The 22,430-nt window shown below is 43.1% G+C and overlaps 1 protein-coding gene across 1 annotated transcript in view; it reads right to left on the bottom strand.

Moving 5' to 3' along the window:
* LOC147708655 (uncharacterized) overlaps positions 1 to 22,430 on the bottom strand; it is a 117,803-nt gene that overhangs the window by 5,786 nt on the left and 89,587 nt on the right. Inside the window, exon 14 of the mRNA XM_086925381.1 lies at positions 3,317 to 3,406. Within this exon, the coding sequence (XP_086781507.1) occupies positions 3,317 to 3,406 (90 nt within the window). The remainder of the gene's footprint in view (positions 1 to 3,316; positions 3,407 to 22,430) is intronic.

Below are 22,430 nucleotides of genomic sequence, written 5' to 3' on the forward strand. Positions count from 1 at the left end.
ACACAAACCTTTGAGCCAGGTAAACTACAAAAGTAATGCACCAATCACTACACCCAATACAACATTTGAAAGGGGAGATGTGGCAGAAGGACATAGGCTGTAGATATGTACACCATATACATTAAAAAAGCAAAAACGCCAAAAGTGGTAAAGTAGTCCTTTGGGGGCGTGGTCGTGGGCGTCTCAAACAACAAATGTGGGCATTTACAGGGCCGTGCCAAGTGCAAATAACAAACATAGGCCAAGCGACCTCACAACACACTTACATATGCACACATAGAGCGGAAATGCGCTTTCACTGAATTTAGAACGAACAATATGCAGACATAGAGCGGAAATACGCTTTCAATGAATTTCTAACAAACATTTGCAAATCCCAACACATACAGCGGAAATGCGTTTTCAATGAATTTAAATTCACACATACAGCGCGGTAACACCAATATACAAAAACAGCAGAGGTGCGCGCTATAAGAAATTTACACACATTCGTTGCAGTTATCCAGACAACATTGACGCCTTCGCATTAAAAACCGGGCGGGCCTTCCATCGACGAGGAGTGTCAAATGACGCCACACAGGGGGCAGGATTAATCGCATACTACACCAATCACAATGCACTAAAGAAAACACACACACAACTTCGGCATACCAAAAAAAAAGTCTTTAACCATTGGCCATTGACCAACCACATCACAGGGGGGTGAACACGAACAAAAAAAGCTGACATTTCTTAACGGAGAAAGGCAATAGACTGCACATTCACAAGACTTTCCTCACATCTTGTGGACAAGATAAAACGCTTACAATAAGACATACGAATAACGAAAATAACACAACTGCCCATAATCACTCGAGCACTGCTAGGACTTCACCACACAATTGACAAAAGAAAAGGGAAACCTCTTTGAAGGGATACAAAAACGAACACACGGAAAGAGCCTTCGAAAGAAAACATTAAACAGGTGACACAACACTTTCCTCACATCTTGCGGACAACATAAAACGTGGAAAACAATACATACGAATAAAAAAAATAACACAAGTGCGCCAAATCAGCAGAACAGGGCCAGGACTTGCACAGACAACTCTTCTGCAGGGCGGGGGGGGGGGGCATGAGGGGGGGGGGGGTCCTGAAGCAGCCTTTTGCTCCCGGACAACGTCGGAACAGGCTGCTAGTAATTCATAAGCAATCACACTAACAAGGAAAATTAAGACTCATTCAGTAACCGGGGGCTCGTTAATGCAGAAAAAAACTGACAACCTTTCCCATTATTTAAAATGAATAAGGAATTCATTTTTATTACATTACAATAAATCTGCTTAAAACATGGAACAGAAACTGCACCGTTGGATATCTGGGTCAGCTTGTGAGATTCAGCTACACTATCACCGGTCTGTTGCACATATCATGGACCACTCTGCTCCAGTTGTTTGAAATTTCTCACCCTGTGAGGTCACATGAAGAGGACTGCATCATCCTTCATTCTGACCTAAAAAACATTCTCACCTTCCACTCCTAAGATAATGACATGTTGATTTATTCGCAGGTCACAGGAAGCAACTCATGAATGTGACAGAAGACCTCAAAGCAATACAGATGTGTATGTCTCCGAGCAGCTTGACACTCCCTGGCTCCAAAACAGAAATTCTGGTGCTGAGACACCACATCTCCCTTACAAAATACTGGCACTCTGGTTCCCAACCTTCTTTGGCGACATTGTTCTATGAAAGCCAAAGTCAAGGTCATAGTCTTTATATAGCCACAAACCCCAGTCTCAACTGACAGAAGCAGTGGTCAATACCACTGTCTACTAAATATAGCGCCTCAAAAAAATCTTGCCCTCATCCCAAAAAATACCACCTCTGGAGGTAGGAACATCAGTAAATGTGACTACAGCAATTTCCTGTACATCACTCCCCCGCCAAACCAAAGTACTATGAAAGACGGAAACTTGCCGTTCAACGTTTACCACTCACACTTTTGTTCCACATACAAAAGCATAGACCAATGAAACCTCAATAAAATAGTCTCACTTTGCCTACCCTTCAACTGCCTTTAAGGTTCAACACCCTTATACCTACAGAATACAACCATGCACCAACAGCTTACCATCTAAGATTCAAAGCAATCAACCTGTTAATGGTTACTGGAACCAATTGTAGAAAACACTTCAGAGCCATTGGCTTTCAATGTTTCAATATCCTCCGTCCACACACTAATAATACTACTAGAAACATGACCTCCAGGATTCAAAACTAACCTTGATCAAATTATTGCTTGCACAACCACTTATCAATACAATTAAAAACAATAAGAATGTCATGAAATAACAGTCTTCCCCTATACAACATGTGTCTTACGGAAGCATAAAAACAGTTGACATGAAGTGAGTGCTTAACTAAACAAATAAACATAAAAGTTTGTCAAGAATCATGGTGTCAGCATTAAGTGGTTATCCAGGGCTAGGTGGATGGAGACGACATCGGTCTGAGTTAGATAAAATAAGAATGTAGGGTCAGATTTATCCAGGCTTTGTGTTGGTGCAGAGTCACAAAAAGAGAGGAGCACCGGTGCAAAGTCTTGATAACGATTTCAATTTTCAGTGCAAATGTTTATTTGTGAGGAAGGTTGACTAAGAATAATGCAAAGTAGCTGTTTGTGTTACTTTGCATTACGTTGCGTCAAGGGGTGTTCCATGGGTGGTACAAGGGCGTTCCCATGTGATTACCCAAGGAATTTAACACAGAGCCCCATCTACTAATGGAGGTAGACAGGGGTTTACACCAAAATAATACGCCTCCATGAGAAACACACAAAGTAGGAGAAATAATGTTTTCTCCAAACTGTTCGCTCATTTCATGTGTATAAAGAACATGTACAAAGTGGCAAAGTTTAAAAGTAAGTCTGAGCAAAGTATGTTGTACTGGAGGTTTATCATTTCGGTACAAGACCTTCTGGCACTAAAGTTTCTGCATGGTGCTAGGCAACCTTAAGGAGAACAAGAACCTGGGGAAATGGCTGCAGTGCACTATCTTTGTAGATGTGACACTGTCCAGGTCTCTCCCTTCCACACAACACACCACAATACCTTTGCTTGTCGCACTGCGCTGCATGAAAAGGTGATTTTCCCCTTTGAGCTTAATGGCATTTTCAGAATGAGAAAGTAATAGTTTAGAGATTTGATCATTTGGGGGGAGGGTATACAAGACTGCAGAACATTTAAAGACAATTCACTGATAGAGAATTGTAACAGCATGCACTGGGCGGGGAAAAAGGAAACACTCATACATGGGTCTGTCCACCGGTCACTTACCCTCTGCCTTCCTGAAGTGTGATTTATAAGGCGACACACCAATGAGATGCTGCTCTCTGGTTTTCCATCTGAGGTGCGTAAGTCTGGCAACTGTGAAGATTTGAAAAAAGTGTCAGGCAAGATAACTCCCAACAGCCACAACAGAGCCCTTTATTATAACCTGCCTGTAGTTCTCCTATTGTCATGTAATTGACTTTCGAAATAACAACCTACAGATGTACTTCGGGACCAAAGCATATTCTTGAAACTATCAGAGAGGAATGAATAATTAGGTAGAAAACGGAATTCAGTTTCGTAAAGCTGCTTTCTGTACATAGGGCTGATGCTTTAATGCATGGCAAGAAACCTTTAGAATGCCCATCTATCCAATAAAGCCTGAAAATGGCGTTGTTGAAGTGTCTAGGGAGTGGACAAGCAAAATAGCTCTTTGCTATTTGTAGGGAAAACTCAGACACTGTTTTCTTCTGTGCAGAGAACCAATTCAATTCAATTCAAAAATTCTTTATTTCGACCGTCCAGGTCATAAAAGAGTACAAATTAGAACATTAAAACTTTTTAAAAAGGAGATATTTACATCCATTAAGAAAACATCATAAATTGCACTATGCAGATATCATACATTAAAATATAAAGATAGCTTTCAGTAATAAAAACTTTAGCTGTGGATATCAATTCATTTACACCTTCTGGTCCACATAGCTGTAAGGTACTTAGAAAGTGCAAATATGATGAAACTTGATGTATCAGTCTTTAAAATTCTAAAAGCAGACACACAATTTTTAAATCCTAGGTTTCTGCAGAGTGGAGCCAGCCAAAACTTCCTGGAGTTGCTGTATGCAGAGAACCATAAAGAAGATGCAGGAGTTAAGATAAAAAGATATGAAAGAGGAGATTCCTGACCATTAGCAATCATGGCATAAAGATGAAGCACCCAGAGTGGGCTAGGAGGGATGGAGATGACATCAATGTGGCAACTGTAGTTGGCTTAAGTAGGCCATGGATTTGGAATCTGATCTGGGTGCCTAAAACTGGCTTCTTTGATCACTCTATAGTTACCCTTATGGAAAAAAAGATGGGATGAGGGATAATGCGGTTTTAGAATATCCAGTGGTGAAATATTTTTAAAACATATTGATCTAGGCCATTCCATTACAGCTAGCATGGAAACATTTAAAAAACAAGCTAATTCCCTATCCACTGATTACCTCTCACTTATTATTTGACTTTCACTATCATAAGGGCCAAGGCTTGTGGGGCCAGATGTACGACCATTCTCTTTAGTGAATCGCAAATTGCGATGTTTTGCGACTCACAAAATGGAATGTACAACAGTGTCTGTGACACTATTTGCGATTTTCAATTGGGTCGCAAGGCACCTGCCTCATTAAAATTCAAGAGGCAGGTCGCAATTTGTGAATTATTGGGAATGGCCTGCAAACACAAGGATGGTGGTCTGTTGGGGACAGCAGACCCCATTTTTTTTTTTTTTTTGAGACCCACGGCCTCAGATTTTATTCATTTTCACAAAGTAAAATGTACACAAAGCCAATCAATCATACAAAGTTATATAATCAGCAGTCTTTTCATACTCGGCAGTGTGCCCGGGAGCAGTTGTGTATTGAGGGTTGCTGTAGCAATGAGGTGGCAGGGGGGAGAACGGTAGACAAGTCTGGTTGATCGTAGCGCCGATGGGGGGGGGGGGGGGGAGGGCCAGGCCCCAGGGTGCAATAGTTACTTGGTCATCACCCCACTACAAATGGGCAATCATGTGATGCCCGACTGGAGGCAGGCCTGATGGTTTCCAGTCAGAGTGGTGTCCCATTCCTGGGCAATTGGATACATGCGGAGCCCCGCCGTCTCCTCCCTGTGTAACGCCACGCTTTCCGCGCTAGCCCAGTTAGCAAATGAATGACGCCAGTCTACCGGCCGCGGGGGGGCACTATTCTTCCAGCGCTTCGTAATGAGTCGCTTAGCTGTTATCAGCCCCAGATCCCAGAACCGTGCCTGCAATTTAGTCTGTTTGGATTGCATTTATTTGTGCAATATTGGTATTTGCGTATGTTACTCAGCCTGTTGTATATCAAATATTCAAAAAACAATATTTAAATGTAATTTTAAAGTCATTACATTCAGAGTGCTCTCAGTGAGAAGGGGAGGGGAAGTGCGAAGGTTGTGAGGGACCGGGTAAAGGTGGTGTGACTTTTTAAAGACATCACGTTAAAATCAAAACACGCCTTTACAATCAAAATGTACAAGAGGTTCCGAAATTGCATCACACTTTGGTCAAATCAATATATTCCTTTGTGTCCTATGATGTGTTCAGATGGCGTAGTCTACGTTTCGACCCCCAATGTACGCTAGAAGTGTTATTATTGCCTCATGTTGGGGTCTTCATCAAGACAGTGATATGGAGAGCATCAATAGACGGTCGTCATCTGTGCCGTCTGGGGGTGGGCCTTGGCGTGCTCCTTTATATTTTGGCCTCTGTTCCTTACTGACGACTGGGCATCGTGTCAGGGTTCAGTCCTGGTATTCAAAAAGGCTCAACGCGCTGTTTTCAGCACGGTTGTGGCCGTCAGTGCTCCTGGCTGCCTCGATGCATCTGTCGATGCTGGAAGAGCACTCTGAATGTAATGACTTTACAATTACATTTAAGTATTGTTTTTTGAATATTTGATATACAACAGGCTGAGTAACGTACGCAAATACCAATATTGCACAACTAAATGCAATTTTCTTCTTGATTACTATTTCTCTTTGATATATTTGTGCAAATTTGTGGCAAATGTTTATGTGGTGAATGTCTGTATGGTATGATACAGAATTATTATAGTACATTAGTCACATTGTAACTCGGACCATTTCTTCTGGTGTGAACCTGGGCTTCTATTGGAATTCTCCAGGGCATAATATCAAACCCTTTATTGCCGTTTTAGCGGCAGTGCTCTGCCGCTAAACCGGCGATAATTTTAACACCGTCCTTGATAATATGCCCCAGTGTTTTTTTCTAAAATTCCATATTCAACATAATCAAGCACTACTTTTTCTTTCACTGGAGGCAACTAAATAGGATAATCAATATTTTACTTACTATTGTCAATAAACATTTGTCTGTTTGAAATCAATATTTTCAAGTTTATAACCCCAAAGTAAATATGTAAACTAAAAATTACATCAAAGGTAACCTTGAATATGGCCCACTAGGTTATAGAGGGGTTCCTTTGACGTCATATACCAAAAAGGGGGGGGGGGGGCAAGTGCTCTGCAAACATCAAAAAATAAGTTTGTGCCTGAAATTGGATTGCCACTCCCAATTGGACTGGAAATCATGGTGTCTCTGTTATGTCAAAAGTGCTGTCATAATTTACAAAAAACAAAAAGAGGGTACTGGATTGTGAATAGTACAACAGTCAGATGTCTTAGGCACTTGTAAATGGTGATGTGGATGTACAGGGTGTGCAGATCTAGCAAGTCAAATTAAATATAATCTCTGTATCAATGGCAGAATAATTGCAAGCTTACCTTGAAAAGTCGTTGTGATTACATAAATATGTTTACTCAGTGAAGGTGCAGAAAAGTGATGTGAAGGGAGTGTGGGATAATTTGGAGGAGTGAAAGAAAGGATGAGAGACAGACTGCCTTGCAACTTGTGCATTGTAAATATTCATTCATGTAAAGAATTGATTGGTGACCTTTATTAATCCTTGCAAAAACAGCATTTATTTTCCATTGATAAGCCTTCAGAAAACAGTCATTTCAAAACCCAGAGGCCAATAAGATTAGGATGCTGTAAAGAAGAGGTTGTACAGTTTTGCTTTAGATGGGGGCCGAGGGCAAGGGATGAGATTGGCTTTGTAGACCATCCACCATTGCTAGAAGCCAACTGGATAAAATGTACTAGGACAAAGAAAATACACAAAAACATGGTGGCCTTTGAAATCCTGTGTCACTTACCCTTTCGCCAGAGTAAAGTATCAAGCTGTTATTCTGCCTCATCATTGCCTCTGTGGTGGGCCCGCGTGGCTGCTGAAGTGGTAAAAAATCGCATGAGGCAAAACGTTCTCCAAAGCCCACTTCCATTATCTACACAACACCTTGCCCATAATGAAAAACCCTCATTAAAGTGTTTAGCAGCGCCCACGTTTAAGAAGGTGATTTTACCTACTGGATGCAATCCCATAAATTGTATGACAAGCAAGTGCATGTAAATGTAGAAATATGGCTGTGGTTAAAACTGGCGAGCCAACAAATATCCAATGTGTATGAAGATCTATGCCTCTTGAACTTATTTACACTTTATTTGTAGGTTGGGTAGGTGCGGGAGGAAGTGCCAGAGAATCGAATGGGGAAGCTAAAAGAAGAATGACGTCGAATCCAGCCATAAGGGGAAAGAAGAGGAAAGGGGAAAGAATTTGCCGGAAAAGAAGTATAGTGGAATAGTGAAGTGGGCTTAATGACAGCGCAACAAGTGGAGATACTAAGAAGATGGTCCAAATTTTAGAGGTATTATTGGTTGGTGAGAAATGCTAGGAACAGCTTTGTTTAGAGACTGGTCAGGTTAGTTATAGATTGAGAGCAGGATGTGGCAAATAACATTTATAGTGGATCCAATGTTAGAGAACATGCATGGAGGGCAACTGAAATACCCAAATACCTGGCTCCTATTCCTCCATTAAAATACTTTTTCACTTACGCATACTCTTCCAGCAATATGATGTGGGATGCGCAAAATCAATGGAAAACTCATCTGTACCGTGCGGTGTCTAGAAAGGCATACAGGAAGCTGTAAAGAAACCAAAAATGATTTCCGCAAAGATTAAGGCCAACTCCAGCCTCCACTAATGAGGCTCACGTTCCTGCTCTGCCCACAACTTTGTATTTGAGGATGTAAAATTATTAATATTGTCCTACCATTTATAACAAAAACATGCTTGAATATATATCTATTATGTGTATATCATCAAGTTATACACACACAGACATATACATATATGTATATATAATATATACATTTATATATAGATATATTTTGAAATATATTTATACATGCCTGGGTACATGTGGGTACAGAAGCTAGCCAAATATTCACTCAGTATGGCCCTTTCGTTTGGGTTGTGTATCCTCTGTTCAAAATACATCTTTGGAAAACTCCCCTGGGAAATAATGAAGTCCACATAAACCTTTTTAGTTGTGCAGGTTTTGATGAGTCGAAGCTCAGTGAATCTCAAGTCAGGTATTTTCTTGCACCTGAATGTGTATTCAGAATGTGTGAAGCTGTAACAGTCACTAAAGTCTTCTGAATATGATAATCTAAGAGTTTCAAAAGCCTACAGACTAGATACACACTGGATGGTGTGTGCATGTGTGTTTTTCCCTAAGATGTCTCTAGCATTCCTCTAAGACCTTGGTAGTCCAGCAACATCTTATGAAGCTTGCAGGATTCCACAAGCTCCCTGAGTGACTGGGCCTAGGTCAGCAGAGATGGAGGAGGCTTCTTATGTACCAAGGAATAATTATCATGCATTAAAAGTTACTCTGGCAGAGTAGTTCCATTTATTATGGCAGCTTTGGGTGCTAAGCTTCAACAATGCAATCTTGATTCTCGATCTTCCTACCAAACTAATCCCTGACACATTTCTGGTCTGTCAATACCATGTCCTGGTCTTATCATTAAGGAGTACAAAGATTATAATGAAGTCAGTAGATCATGGTAAGAATGATGAAAGAGTTTGGTGGCTCTGGCAGAGGGCATTAAATTAACTGCAGATATTTCTGAAAATGTTGTATTCCAAAACTTGTATCATAAAAGACATCATAATTCTCTTAGACTTGTTTGTAAAATATATGTAAAGGACACCATACTTCTACTTGCGAATGACATTAAGATGTCTGCTGCCATTAAATATGCATTTACAAAGCCAGGGAAAATCCTATTTACTTTTGCACAGTTGAAGTTTGTACAAGTCATCAGTCTGGATCTACTTCATTAAGAGAAAGTTTGCTTTCTGGTGGTGATGAGATAAATAGTTTCAAAGGTTTGCTTGGAATTAATAATTTATCTAGAAGATTACGGTGTCTTTTATATTGAGAGTGTGAATGCCTAGTTCAGCTGGTAATGTTGGAATCAAAAACGAAAGAAACAGCAGTGATTCACATAAAATCTTCCTTAAACATTTTGGCTATGAGTATATGGTAGTATTGCATCAGCGACGCTGTCTTGAGGAATTTACATTTTAAAGAGTCATCTATTTAAAGAATCCATTAGAAGCCTTTATTAACCTTGATGAAACAGCATTCATTTGAAGTTAACAAACTTCAGTAGGCAGTAAGATAAGACAATGTATGATAGAGCAGATTGTGTAGTTAGTTATAGAGTGAGACAGATGGCAGGAAATCACTGGTTTTGTCGACTACACATTCATAGACACCACAAGAGTAAATGTTCTGAGGCACAGGAAATGCTCAAACACATGGTGAAGGAAATGCTCAAACACATGGTGAAGGAAATGCTCAAACACATGGTGGGCTTTGATGTCCCGTCTTACCCTTTCGCCAGAATAAGGTAGGAGGCTTCGGCTCTCGCTCATTATTGTGTCTGCCAGGAACGACTGTGGCTGCTGTAAAGATAAAAATTACATTAGGCAAAACATACTTTAAGGCCCATTTTCACTTCCCACATCAAACTCCCCTTCCATGACCACAATAAAAGACTCTCATCAAACTTTTCAGTGGAACCCAAGTATAAGTAGGAACATTGATCACACAGAGTTTGTTGTCAGCAACCTTGTTTCTAGTAAATCATGTGAAGTAGGAGATGACAATAATATTTAGCTGTAAAGTCATATCTTTAGCCATGGTACCCTTAAGGGTTTAAAGGTTTTAAATATCTCCAGTGTCAGAGCAGTGAATTTGGCTAGTTTGCCTATAGACATTCCATGAGTATAAGTAGACTGCAGGAAGTATTTTTGTGGCAGACAAATAATACACGCAAATATGTTTAACTCCTTGGACGCTCATGACGAGCTCAGCTCGTCATGATGTACACCTCTATACACCCATGACGAGCTGAGCTCGTCATGAACAATGGGATTTTAAAAAAGTAAGCATTGACGATGAATTTCCTAAGCATTGATGTGGTTAAAGAGAAAAAACAGCAAGGATGCATGTTCACCTTGTTAGGATGTAAGGGAGTGGCCAAGTTCATAGCCAATGGAAAGAAATGGATCCTAGTAAAATATACTAATTCAAAACAACAAACGTAAGCTTATAAGATTAATGAAAGTGACATAATTTTGCAGAGAAAGGTGAGGATTATCTTTACATAAGCAAGTGATGTTTTCCTAAACATCAGCCTGCCTATGGGGTGTGTGCTATTTATTTGTACTACACTCATGCATCCTTATTCTTTTTTGTAATTGCACTCTGATCTCACTGCCCATAGACATGTGTTCACTAATGATGAAGAGTGTCCTAAGAGTTCTCATCTAGAGCTGATTGTAAGGTATTATCCACAACTGTCCACTGCAAAGTGTGTCAACATTAGGTAATACCATGTTCTGAGAGCATAACCCATTAATTGACTACCATGTATGTTAGGGGATATGACAAGAAGAACATGTAATTAGGAGCTTTTACTACTGAGCATGTGGAGAATACATCTATTAACATCCTATAGAAAGGCCAAAAAGCTGATTGCAACTGCTGGTTTCTAGTCCTTCACTGAACTTGGAACACAGGCAAATAAGAAGACTTAGTTTGATCATTCTACTGCATTGGACTAGCTGAACAGTATCAGTATTCCAGGGAGAATTCTAATAATTATATTAATCAAAAAATGTCCATCCACTGGAACAATAGCTGAAGATGAAAATCTTGAGAATTTAATACCACGCACAGAAAATGTATTTTTGGTATTGTTTATTTCTAAGAATGCTCTTTCACTGACTATACTAACAAATAAAAACAACGAATATTCATACATGGTACACAAAAATCTTTATTTCGATGTTCCTCAAATTAGCTAGACATAGATTCCCTTCAAATGTGTTGCCATGAACAGCAGGCATTCAATCCACACGGCCTCTCAGCATCAATCAATCAGTAGGTTTGTATAGACCTTCTTGTCACGCGTGAGGGTATACAGGCGATGGCAGGGTCCAGTTGATTAGCCAAATAGTCAGGTTTTCAGGGACTTTCAGAACTCTGGAAGAGATAGGGAGGTCCGGAGATAAAGGGGTAGCTCATTCCATGTCTTTGTTGCTAGGTAGGAGAAGGCGCGACCTCTGCATCTGTTAAGTCAGATGCAGGGGTGAAAGTTAGAGACGGAAGTGGAGTGGAGATGCATGGTGGGGGATGTAAGTACAGTTGATGGTTCAAGTAGGTGGGTCCGCAGTTGTGTAGGGCCTTGTATACGTCGGCCAGGAGATTGATGCCTAGCATCTTTTCTGTACAGGGAGCCAGTTCATTTCCCTGAGGTAGGGGGAGATGTGGGTTTGTCTAGGGAGTTCGAGAGCGAGTCTGGCTGCTTTGTTCTGTATGGTCGGTAGTTGGTTCGTAGCGTGGCCAGTGGGGGTCTGAGTGAAGAAGGCCACCATGATGCATCCAAGGGGAAGCTTTTGTTGCTGAAGATCAGTACTTCTGTCTTGTCTGTGTTGAGCTTCAGGCAGTTGTCCTTCATCAAGTTGGCAACATCTGTACTGCAGTTGTGGAAGTTGTTCTTGGTGTTGGTGTATTCATAGAGAGAGAGGATGAGTTGTGTGAAATCGGCGTAGGACTTGATGCCAGTCCATGGGTTTTGATGATGCTGGACATAGGTATCATATAAGTGTTAAAGAGGGTGGGGATGACCGAGGAGCCTAAGGGCACTCCACAGATGATTTACTTTGGTTCAAAGGTGAAGGGTAGAATGACTTTTTGCATTCTTCTGGTGAGGAGAGGCCATCCATCCGAGAGCAGCTCCTTGGATGCCCCTGTTGTGCAGCCTTGTGATGAGTGTGTGGTGGGAGCCATATCATAGCCTTCTAAGCGGTCTATGAGGATCAGAGTCACAGTCTCTCCTCAGTCGAGTAGGGTTTGGATGTCATAGGTAGCCACCATAAGGGCTGTCTTGGTGTTGTGGTTGCTGCGGAATCCAGACTGAGAGGAATCCAGTAGGAAGTTTGGTTCCAGATGTGAGGAGAGTTGTTGGTTGATAACTTTTTCTAATACTTTGGCTGGGAATGGGAGCAGGGAGATCGGTTGTCAGTTGTGGAATTCACTGGTCTCTGCTAATGGTTTCTTTAGTATGGGGTTGACTTTTGCATGTTTCCAGTCTTTGGAGAAGGGGGCTGTGGCTATTGATGTGTTAATCAAGGCAATGAAAAGGTGGCTGATTTCATTACAAGGCGAGAGACTACCATTATGCAATTACCTTTTATTGGTGCCCCAACATTCAGCCCTTTAAAGAACAATAATACATTATAAAGCAATAGAATGTCCAAACAATATGTATGTCCAGAGTCATCATCCTCTTTTATTCGTTGCTTCATTACAGATAAGTACTTCTGCTATTTGTTTGTCTGTTGCTACTTATTGATTGCTGTTAAAGATCATATCTAATCTTTAGTCATAATTTAGGACTGCTCTTCCAATTAATAGCTGGGCCTGATAAGTTTTTAGGGAATTGAGTTTAACCTTTGTTAATATTGTGTCAATGCTACTGCTTGACTTGTGTCAATACCTGCTTGAAAGACCGGTAGTCATTTGGCTGAGTATATTTGTGTTACACAAGTGCCCAGCCTGCAACATCAGGCCTCTTGGTCCCATATCGGCTTCTTCACTAAGTCAAACTGCTTCTATTTCAGTGGCAGCTTTCAAGCAGTAACACCACTTACTCCTAAGTGCGATCATGGACTCACAGCAATCTCACACCTCCGCTTTCCACTACTTTGGGAAGGGGGCGATTGTGGAAGCTTTGGGTTTGTGATCGGGCAAGTATTTGAATATCAAAGATGACTAGAAATCCTCAATTGGAGATTTCAGGCAGGTTGCCTGGCAGAGTTGGTGGAGGCCAAGTGCAACCCTTACAACTAAGATCCAAGCTATTCTGGACTGGGAGGGTCCAACAACGTAGAATCAAGTCAAGGCATTCCTTGGTTTCACTGTGTATTATAGGAGGTTTGTGAAGGGAGTATGGATCCATTGTGACACCCTCACAGAACTCACCTCCAAGAAAATGCCCAAGAAAGTAAACTCACCAGTTAGCTGTCAAAAGGCTTATGACACCCTGAAAGAGGCAATGTGCTCAGCACCCATTCTCAAAACTCCAGACTACGCCAAGCAGTTAATGTGCAGACTGATGCCTCTGAGCTAGGGATAGGAGCGGTCCGATCTGAGAGCAATGATGATGGCCAAGACCAGCCTGTTGATTTTATAAGTAGGAGGTTACTCATCTGTTACGGAAACCCGTTTACGAAGTTGTCAGGTTGTACCGTCACAGCCCGAAGGTTTTGGACTCCATTTTCCATTGGGCAGTGTGATGCGCAGAGGGTATACACCTGTTACAACGCAACTTTTACAACTACCTACTATTACAACGCAACTTTTACAACGCATACCATTACAACGCATTGCGCTGGGGGGCGCTCTAGGATAGGGAATACGTTTAATTTACTATCCAACACCTTCCCTAGTGTCCACGGGGACTGGAGTTGGAATAGTAAATTATACTTACCACTATCCAGCACCTCTAAGCGCTATGCATTGTAATGGTATGCGTTGTAATGGTCGCGTTGTAATGGTAGGTAGTTGTAATGGTATGCGTTGTAACGTGGTACATCCGCGCAGAGATACGTCCTGAGGTATATTCGAGGTCAAGGCGGCATTAATGGAAGTACGGGTGAACAAGCGATGTCGATTATTCTTCTTGGATACAGTCGTGATGCTGGTTGCCGGTTCCCGTTCTTGGACTCGTTATGGTGTGGTAAGGGTGCCTTAGCACCGACTTTCATTTACGAACTGTTCTTGGTGAGTTTCGCTATTTAAAACATTTCACACGCTGCCGTGATGGAAAGGGTTTGGGTGTAATTTTCCAGAAAAAGGGTTGTGGGTTCAAAAGGGCAGCGCTACTACATCCAAAATGGAACCGGTTTGGGTGTATTAATTTTGTGCCACTACCATAAACGTGCAACGTAACAGCATTTCTGAGTTCTAGTGTGCTGTGTATTGTTTGCTGTGTAAACAGCCGTGACGGAAACGGCACAACTCTTGCATTGTAGTGTGTTCATAATTCACAGTGAAATCAGCTGTAAGTGTGTACTTGGTATTTTGGAGGATGCACTACTAGCACACGCCGGGTTTACAAATGGGAATTGTATAGTGCTACATTGGAATGGTATGACAAAGCTGTGTTGAGAAACGGTGGATAAAAACAGGGAATATTGTTTTGGTTCTTATTAACCAGCAAATTCCCATATACTGTGTTGTGTGTTATTTGGAATCCTTGTTTGCTTTTGATTCTTTGTCTTTACTATTATGCTTTGAGTAACAGGGGGCATTTGAAGTACGTGGTGAGAAGCTCCCCTGTGAAGTGCAATACCCTGATTGAAAGGGTGGGTACAAGGATAAGAGATCACTCCTCTTTATTCCTCGACACACACTACATGCTGATGTACTGTTTAGTCTTTTTTTGTAAATTCATGTTCCTCTATGTCTTAAAAGGCGAATTAATTGCAAAAACATGGAAAAGATAGAGCCATATGCATTTCATGATTATAATGAAGACCAGGTGCTGTTGTTTTCTTTTACGGGTAACAGAGAGTGTAACGCATTACCTATAACAGTTCGAAAGTGACAGAATTGTGTTTAGCTAATGGTATCTAATTGTTTGCTTTCTTTCATAGGTCTCCCTCCCTGCTGTCCCCATCCTTTCCTTTCCTCACTTGATCAGATCAACATTCTGTGCTGTAATATCTTCCAGATTTGAGAAGTTCAAGCGGTTGAACGCCTTTTTTGCAACAAACCAACTCCGAGTTATCAAACGATCTCAGTGTGAAGCTGTCAGAGCTGACATCATCAGGGAGCAGCTTCAGAGTGCCATTGAGAGGGAGGCATTTGATTTTGTACCTGAATAAGATGAGACAATACCTGTTTGGTACTCACTTCACAGTTCAAACTGACCACAGACCTCTCAAATGGCTAATGCAAATGAAAGGTAAAAATGCCAAACTTTTGAGGTGATCTGTCTTCCTACAGGGAACAGACTTTATAGGGGGGTAGGCGCTTGCCCGGCCAAAAGATGGCTGCTTGCTAAGTGAGCTCCGCTAACCGCCACATCGATCCGTCAGCTATTAGCTATAATTATCCTGGTTACTCGCTCGAGATCCTGAGCATGCTGTGCCCTATCGAAAACGCTCTGGAGGCTGTAGGAAAGGACTAATTCGGCTGCAGTTCTCGGACCAGACGCTGCTTCCCCTGAGCCGCGTGAAGCTGCTGCTGAAGAGGACGACTATTCCTGCTGAGGCGGGTGCGAGCGTTCACCCGGCCCTCGTGACCATTGAGGTGTGGAGACTGCTGGACCCCCTGATTGGTGGCGATCCTTCTGCTGAGTGAGTGGTGACTTTGCCGGCGACCGGGCTGCTGAGCTCTGTGGCATGTTTGGTGATACGGAGGTTGAGGCCAAGCTGCGGAGATGATCTTTGACGTGCGGCCTGACTGGCACCGACCTGGCGTGCAGGCCTGCTGGCAGACTACATCCGGAGTGGATTCTTTGGCATTAGGCGAGTGCAGGCGGCCTGGATTTGTTGCGAACATTACACCATTTGCCTCATCACCTAGCGGGAGCAGCCCTATATCCCATTATGGGACTGCTACTGTATTGGGCCCTGGTAGCTGTGCATGGACAAGCAGTGCCACATTGCATGGCAACAAAGCGGGGGCCACACTCCTAGAGGGGCATGGTGTATCTGAGCCTGCCTTCATGGTGAACTATTAAACTGCCTAGTGTGAAACCCTCAATGACTCCCCTTTGCGTGGCCTACATCCAGCGTAGTTGGACGATCGCACTCACAGGTCCAGCAGCTGACGCAACAGATAACACCATCCCTGCACTCCTTGCATTGATCCTGATCGGCGCCAGCATGGGAAAACTAGACAAAACACAGCATAAGCTTGACTTTGAGCAGGGCAAATCCAGGCATAGAGTTGATGCCACGGAGTCCGCTACATCAGAACCAGACATGTTGTCTGATGACCCAATTGGAGACAAAACAATCCTTGTGTCTATGCAGAAAGGCTTGTCGGTGATTGATGCAAAAATAGACACCTTGTCCAACAGGATGGACCATATGACCGAGGGAGTTGACAACCACGGGGAGTATCCTGACATGGCGGAACGCAGAATTACTAAATTTGATGTGGCGCAAACCAACTCTAATAGTGCGCAGAAAAAGATGGAGCGAACTCTGGTTATTTTGCAGGACAGGGCTGAGGATTTGGAGGCCAGATCACGGCACAGTAACCTGCGCATTATAAGCCTGCCCGAGTCCACGGCAGCAGGCAACATGGAGACCTTTATAGCAAAATTGCTTACTATGCTGCTTGGCGCTGCCACCTTTTCTCCTATGTTTATTGTGGAACGGGTGCACAAGTCGCTGGGACATAAGCCGCCCCCAGGAGCCCCTCCTCGACCTGTAATAGCGAAGTTACTTAACTTCAGAGACCGAGATACGGCGCTGAGGAGGGCAAGAGAACTGGGAGATTTGCAACATGAGTGCTCTTTCCTCTTTTTATTCCCGGACTTTACTATCAGAGTCCAGGAGGCCAGGAGGCCAGGAAGCAATTTGCGCCTCTGAAACGCAAGCTGTAAGAGCAAAAAGTAGAATACGCGATGCTGTATCCGGCGTGGCTGCGAGTGATGTTCGATGGTAAGGTAAGGATATTCTCTGACCTCCCGTCCCTGCAAAAATCCCTCAAAGATTTGGACTTGAACGGAAAGCGCAGGAAAGACAAGATGGCGGGCGATGGGGCTGACGGAGCGGATGAAGGACTTGATGAAAATGACTGATGAGAAACATTGCACGGCAGACTTTTATGATGATTTTCCCCGTGAGTATATAATCTGTGCAGGATTGGGGTGATTGGACCTTTAGCTTTCAGGGAGTGCCTCCTTACTGTGAAATATAACTTTATGCTGAAATGTATGATTCTGCTGACCCTTACTCGCATAGGCCAGGCTTCTTGGTACAGGAAGTCATCATCATATTGAGTGAGAGATGCTATCCATCAATAGTTGTTTACGAGGCTCCCTGAGAGACTTAGTACCTCCAGTGGAAGTCTCTTATTATTTGGAAAGTGGCTGTGTGGCATTGGGACCCCACAGAAGTGATGGCCGGTAAAATCTGCCCCAATGCGTTTTACACTCAACCGTCACAAGTTAAATAGTGCTTATTACTAAACAATTGTAGTTTTCTTGCTATATGTACTAGTAATTGCTAGTGAGGGGGAAGTGAGCCGCTTATGCCTAGTTGGGGTTGGCATGACGTGGGTGGGGGGGTTGGTACTTTTGTTACAGTTCACATGGTCACACTGGGCGTGAGTGATTACGGCAATGCATTTGTTATAGCAGCTAGGCTTGTCAGAACATTTGAAAGTGAAGAATGACGCACAGTGAACATGGGGAGGGATATAGAAGAAGCCTGCGATTAATGACATGGAACATGAGGGGCTTAAATGACCATAGAAAATTGTGTAAAATTCTGGCGTACTTGAACAGAAAGGAGGTAGACATTGCGCTGCTGCAAGAGACGCATTTTGTCCCTAATAATGCTATGCTCACGAGGTGTAACCTAGCAGGGCCATTCCCTGCAGGCGGCTTCACCTCACACTCCAGGGGTGTAATTACCTTGGTTAATCCCAAGTCAGGCATACAACTTGAAGAATGCTAGACTGATCATGCTGGTAGATTTGTAATCTCAAGATGTCATGGTAGGGGGGCTGACTTTCAAATTCTAAATACATACAGGCCTGACTATGATGACCCTCAGTTCTACCATTCACTTTTAACATGCATTAGGGGCTGCCACCCATTGCCACTAATTTGGGGTGGGGATCTTAACTGCGTGTTGGATCCGGCGCTTGATCGATCGAAGAGACCTCCTAGGCGTCCATCTACGGCTGCTAGGGCCATTGCTGATGCAGCATTGCAGTTGCAGTTGGTGGACGTATGGAGAACCAGGTCCCCTGGGAGAGGCGGGGACACGTACTACTCGGCGTACCATGATACACACACAAGAATAGGCTACTGGTTGATATTGAATGCTCCACTCCCCAGGGTACAGGACTGCATAGTATTAGGTCGCTCCTTCTCTGACACCTCTCCTATTCTGTTAGCGATTGAAATTCCCCCGAGGCCTCCCCCCTTTCTGTGGAGGTTTTCCCTGTACCCACTACTGGACACGGTATTCAAAGCCGAATTAGCTGCCGCTATTACTGAATTCTTTGAAATTAACGTTGGTTCAGTGGATTGTTTTGCCACGCTATGGGAGACATTTAATGTATTCATAAGGGGAGTTGCCATAAATAAACATTTGGGGGTACTCCGCTCTATTAGGTAGACTTGCCCTGTTAGAGGACCGACTGATTGTGCTAGAGACAGTGGCACTTAACGGGGACGACCCTCAGATTTTAGAACCATTGAAAATAATGTTGGAAGAGTACCACAGGGAAGCTGACAGCGAAATCAAGCACATGGGGAAATACACATTGGCCAGATCCTATGGTGAGTGTGACAAGCCAGGCTCGGTGCTGGCGGCGATTGTCCGCTGACGGTATGAATCTGGAGTCACCCAAGAATTATTAGATGAGAAGGGAACTGCCCTGAAAGAGCAGGCGGAAATAGTAAATAGGTTTGGCCAATATTATCAGAACCTGTACAGTTCCAAAGTTACCCCATACAAAGAAAATATAGTGAACTACCTGAAATACATACAAGTACCCTGGCTTATGGATAGCCACAGAGAGTATCTCATGAGACCTCTTGACGCTGTTGAGATCCGTATGGCACTCAACTCCATGCAGGATGGAAGTGCACTTGGCCAAGATGGGCTCACTGTGGCCTTTTATAAGGCCCATACTTGATCACTCTGTTCCAGGAGATGGAAGAACCTGGCATAATGCGCCCCTCCATGCGTGAGGCACTGATCACAACCATATTGAAATCTGACAAGGCTCCCCAAGAGTGCTCATCTTATAGAGCACTATCATTGATAAATGTCGACACTAACATTTTTGCTAAAATATTGGCCAACAGACTGACCCCGCTTTTGGCTATTTTGGTGGGTCCTGAGCAGACGGGCTTTGTACCTGGCCGTACGGTAGCCTACAATCTGGTAACAGTTTTTGCGGCTCTACAGCATGTTAAACCGGGTGTCAAGGCGGCAGCAGCTGAAAAAGTCTTTCGATTTGGTTGAGTGGAAGTACATGCTGGTGGTGCTAAGGCATTTGGGAGTTGGATTCATTGTTTGAAGATTAATTTCATTGCTTTATAACCCCCCCACCCCTCCCACACAGCTTGTGTGCATTTGGGAGATACTGTTTTCTCCCCCATACAGAATTCTAGAGGCACAAGACAAGGGTGCCCCTTGTCACCATTGCTGTACGCCGTGGCTGCGGAGCCCTTGATCTGCTCTTTTCGTGAGTATCACGGCAATAGGGACATTCGTTTTCCCCAACTATAATCTTATTGTCTCTGCTTACGCGGACGACATGCTACTGTACATACGGCATCCGGACACTAATCTTTCTCCAGTTATCCGAGAGGTGTTGCGATTTGGCAGCATATCGGGTCTAAAAATGTATTGGAATACATGTATTATCTTCTCTTTGACATGGGCCACAGTGCAGATGGCCTTAGATTATCCCCTTCAATGGACGTCGGACCCGGTCCGATACCTGGGTATACAGGTCTACTCCGATGGGGAACAAGTACTCAGGGCAAATTATGGCCGGGCCATCACTAAATTGGAGGAAGATATAGGCAGATGGATCCGCCTTCCTTTCTCACTTGTGGGGCGTGTGTCGCTGATGAGAATGATAATACTACCCAGATTCCTTTTTCTTTTTGTTAATATTCTGGTGGTGGTACCCCAAACAATTTTTAAAACACTAAGGACCCTGTTGAGTAAATTGGCTTGGGCTGGTAAAACTCCCCGTGTTAAACTGAATATACTTACTTTGCCTTATTCTGCGGACGGCCTGGGGGCACCAGACCTGGAGCTATTTTATCTCACACTTGGATCCACGGCCCACATAGCTTGCCACATCTTCAAATAGAGAAGGTAGCTGCAAACCCTGACCACCTCCCTCGTTGTCTTTTTCAGGCACCATTAGGTGCTGCAGTGTGCTGGACTCAGTTAACTCTACAATTCATGTCTGGCACGTCTTGCTTAGAAAACAAGCAGGTGACTTATTATTTCCCCGCTAATGCCGGTGGAATGGTGCCATTGGCTTAGCATTAGAGCTGAGAGAGGGGTGCGCCGCTCGCTGGGAGCTTTACGGATACTTGTGATGGGCAATTTGTTTGTGGAAGGAAGAATGTGCACTTGGGAGGAGGCAGAAGAAGGCATACCTGACCTTACCCCTCTCACACAATTTCATTTTTTTAGAGTTCGTCATGCACTGAGAGCCTTACTTGGAGACGAACTGCAATAACCTCTGGAGTTAGCCTCTCGCTCGCTGGTGATACGCTCAGAATCCCCCCTCAAGCTAGTTTTGAACGTTTATGCCAAGTCACAAGCATTTAAGCATACCCAATAAGCCAAGGCTAGACTAGAGTGGCAACATGATATAGGGGTTGACCTCACTGATGATATCTGACGTTACTGCTGTGAAGCCTTCAAAGATTTCACTTAATGGACGGCACAGACTGGTCCATTTCTAGTCTCTCAATAGGGTACACTATACGCCGCTGAGATTATTTTGATATGGGCTTAGGGATACAGACTGCTGCGAACGCTGTGGGGAGGCAAAGGCAGGGTTGTAGCATGTTGCATGGCTATGCCAACCAGTGGCGGACTTTTGGAAACACATTTTTCATATATTACATGAGATTACAGTTCAATCCCTCTCACCTGATCCTTTACTAATGCTTTTGGGGTACACAAAGACTCTGAATAAGAAAGTCAGGAGACTGGTCTTCATGGGTCTACTCTTTTACAAGGTTTGGGGTCTATATGCACAATATTTATTGGAGAAACAAGCTGATATTAGGGATAATGACTGAATGTATGTTGTACGAGGTTGCCCCCTCCCAAAAAAAGAATAATAATAAGCCATATGAGTCTCGTATTAACAGATTAGGACAGCTTAATATCCTACATTTAATCGCTTGCACTCAGAATAGTGAACTCTGCAGACTGTCATAGTATGTTTCTAGAGTATTTTATCCCACTGTGCACACCCTGACTGTAACATTAAAATGCTATAATGCTATTGTGTTATGTGACAGCAATTGTTGCCAGCCCCTTGAAGGCACGTTTGTGATGTATATTCTGCTCTGTGTACCAATGTGAAGTTTTAGTTCTGTCAGGAGTGAGTTCCACAGCCTTGCTGTGCTTGAGATGAATCCCCTACCACCCCAGTTGGCTTTCTTAAATCTGGGGATTACAAGGTTTCCACTGGTGGATGAGCATAGGGAGCATGTTGGGATATAGCGTTGAAAACGCTGTATCAAAAATTCAGGGCCAGCGCCTTTCTGTGACCTGAAGGCAATACAGAGTGTCTTAAACTGGATCCGTTTACTTATTAGGAGCCCGTATATTTGGATCAATGCTTGGGATGTGGATTTATATTTCGGGATGCCTAGCAGTTACTATACTGCGGCACTCTGCAGCGTTTGTAACTTATGTAAATATTGCTTTTAAATATTAATAAAAAGCTTGTTGCAGTAGTCCACTTTGGATTAAATAAGTCGTAAATACCATCTTTTGTACGCTCAATGGAATGAAAGGCAACACTTTCCTTAGAGTTTTCAAAATGAAAAAAACATGAGGAAGTGATGTGATTTATTTGTCCCTCACAAGATAGCTTACTATCAATAATTACTCCATAGTTTTTTACTTTACCACTGGAGATCGGTAGA

Source organism: Lissotriton vulgaris, chromosome 6 (assembly GCF_964263255.1).
Source record: "Lissotriton vulgaris chromosome 6, aLisVul1.2, whole genome shotgun sequence".
Lineage (NCBI taxonomy): Eukaryota > Metazoa > Chordata > Amphibia > Caudata > Salamandridae > Lissotriton > Lissotriton vulgaris.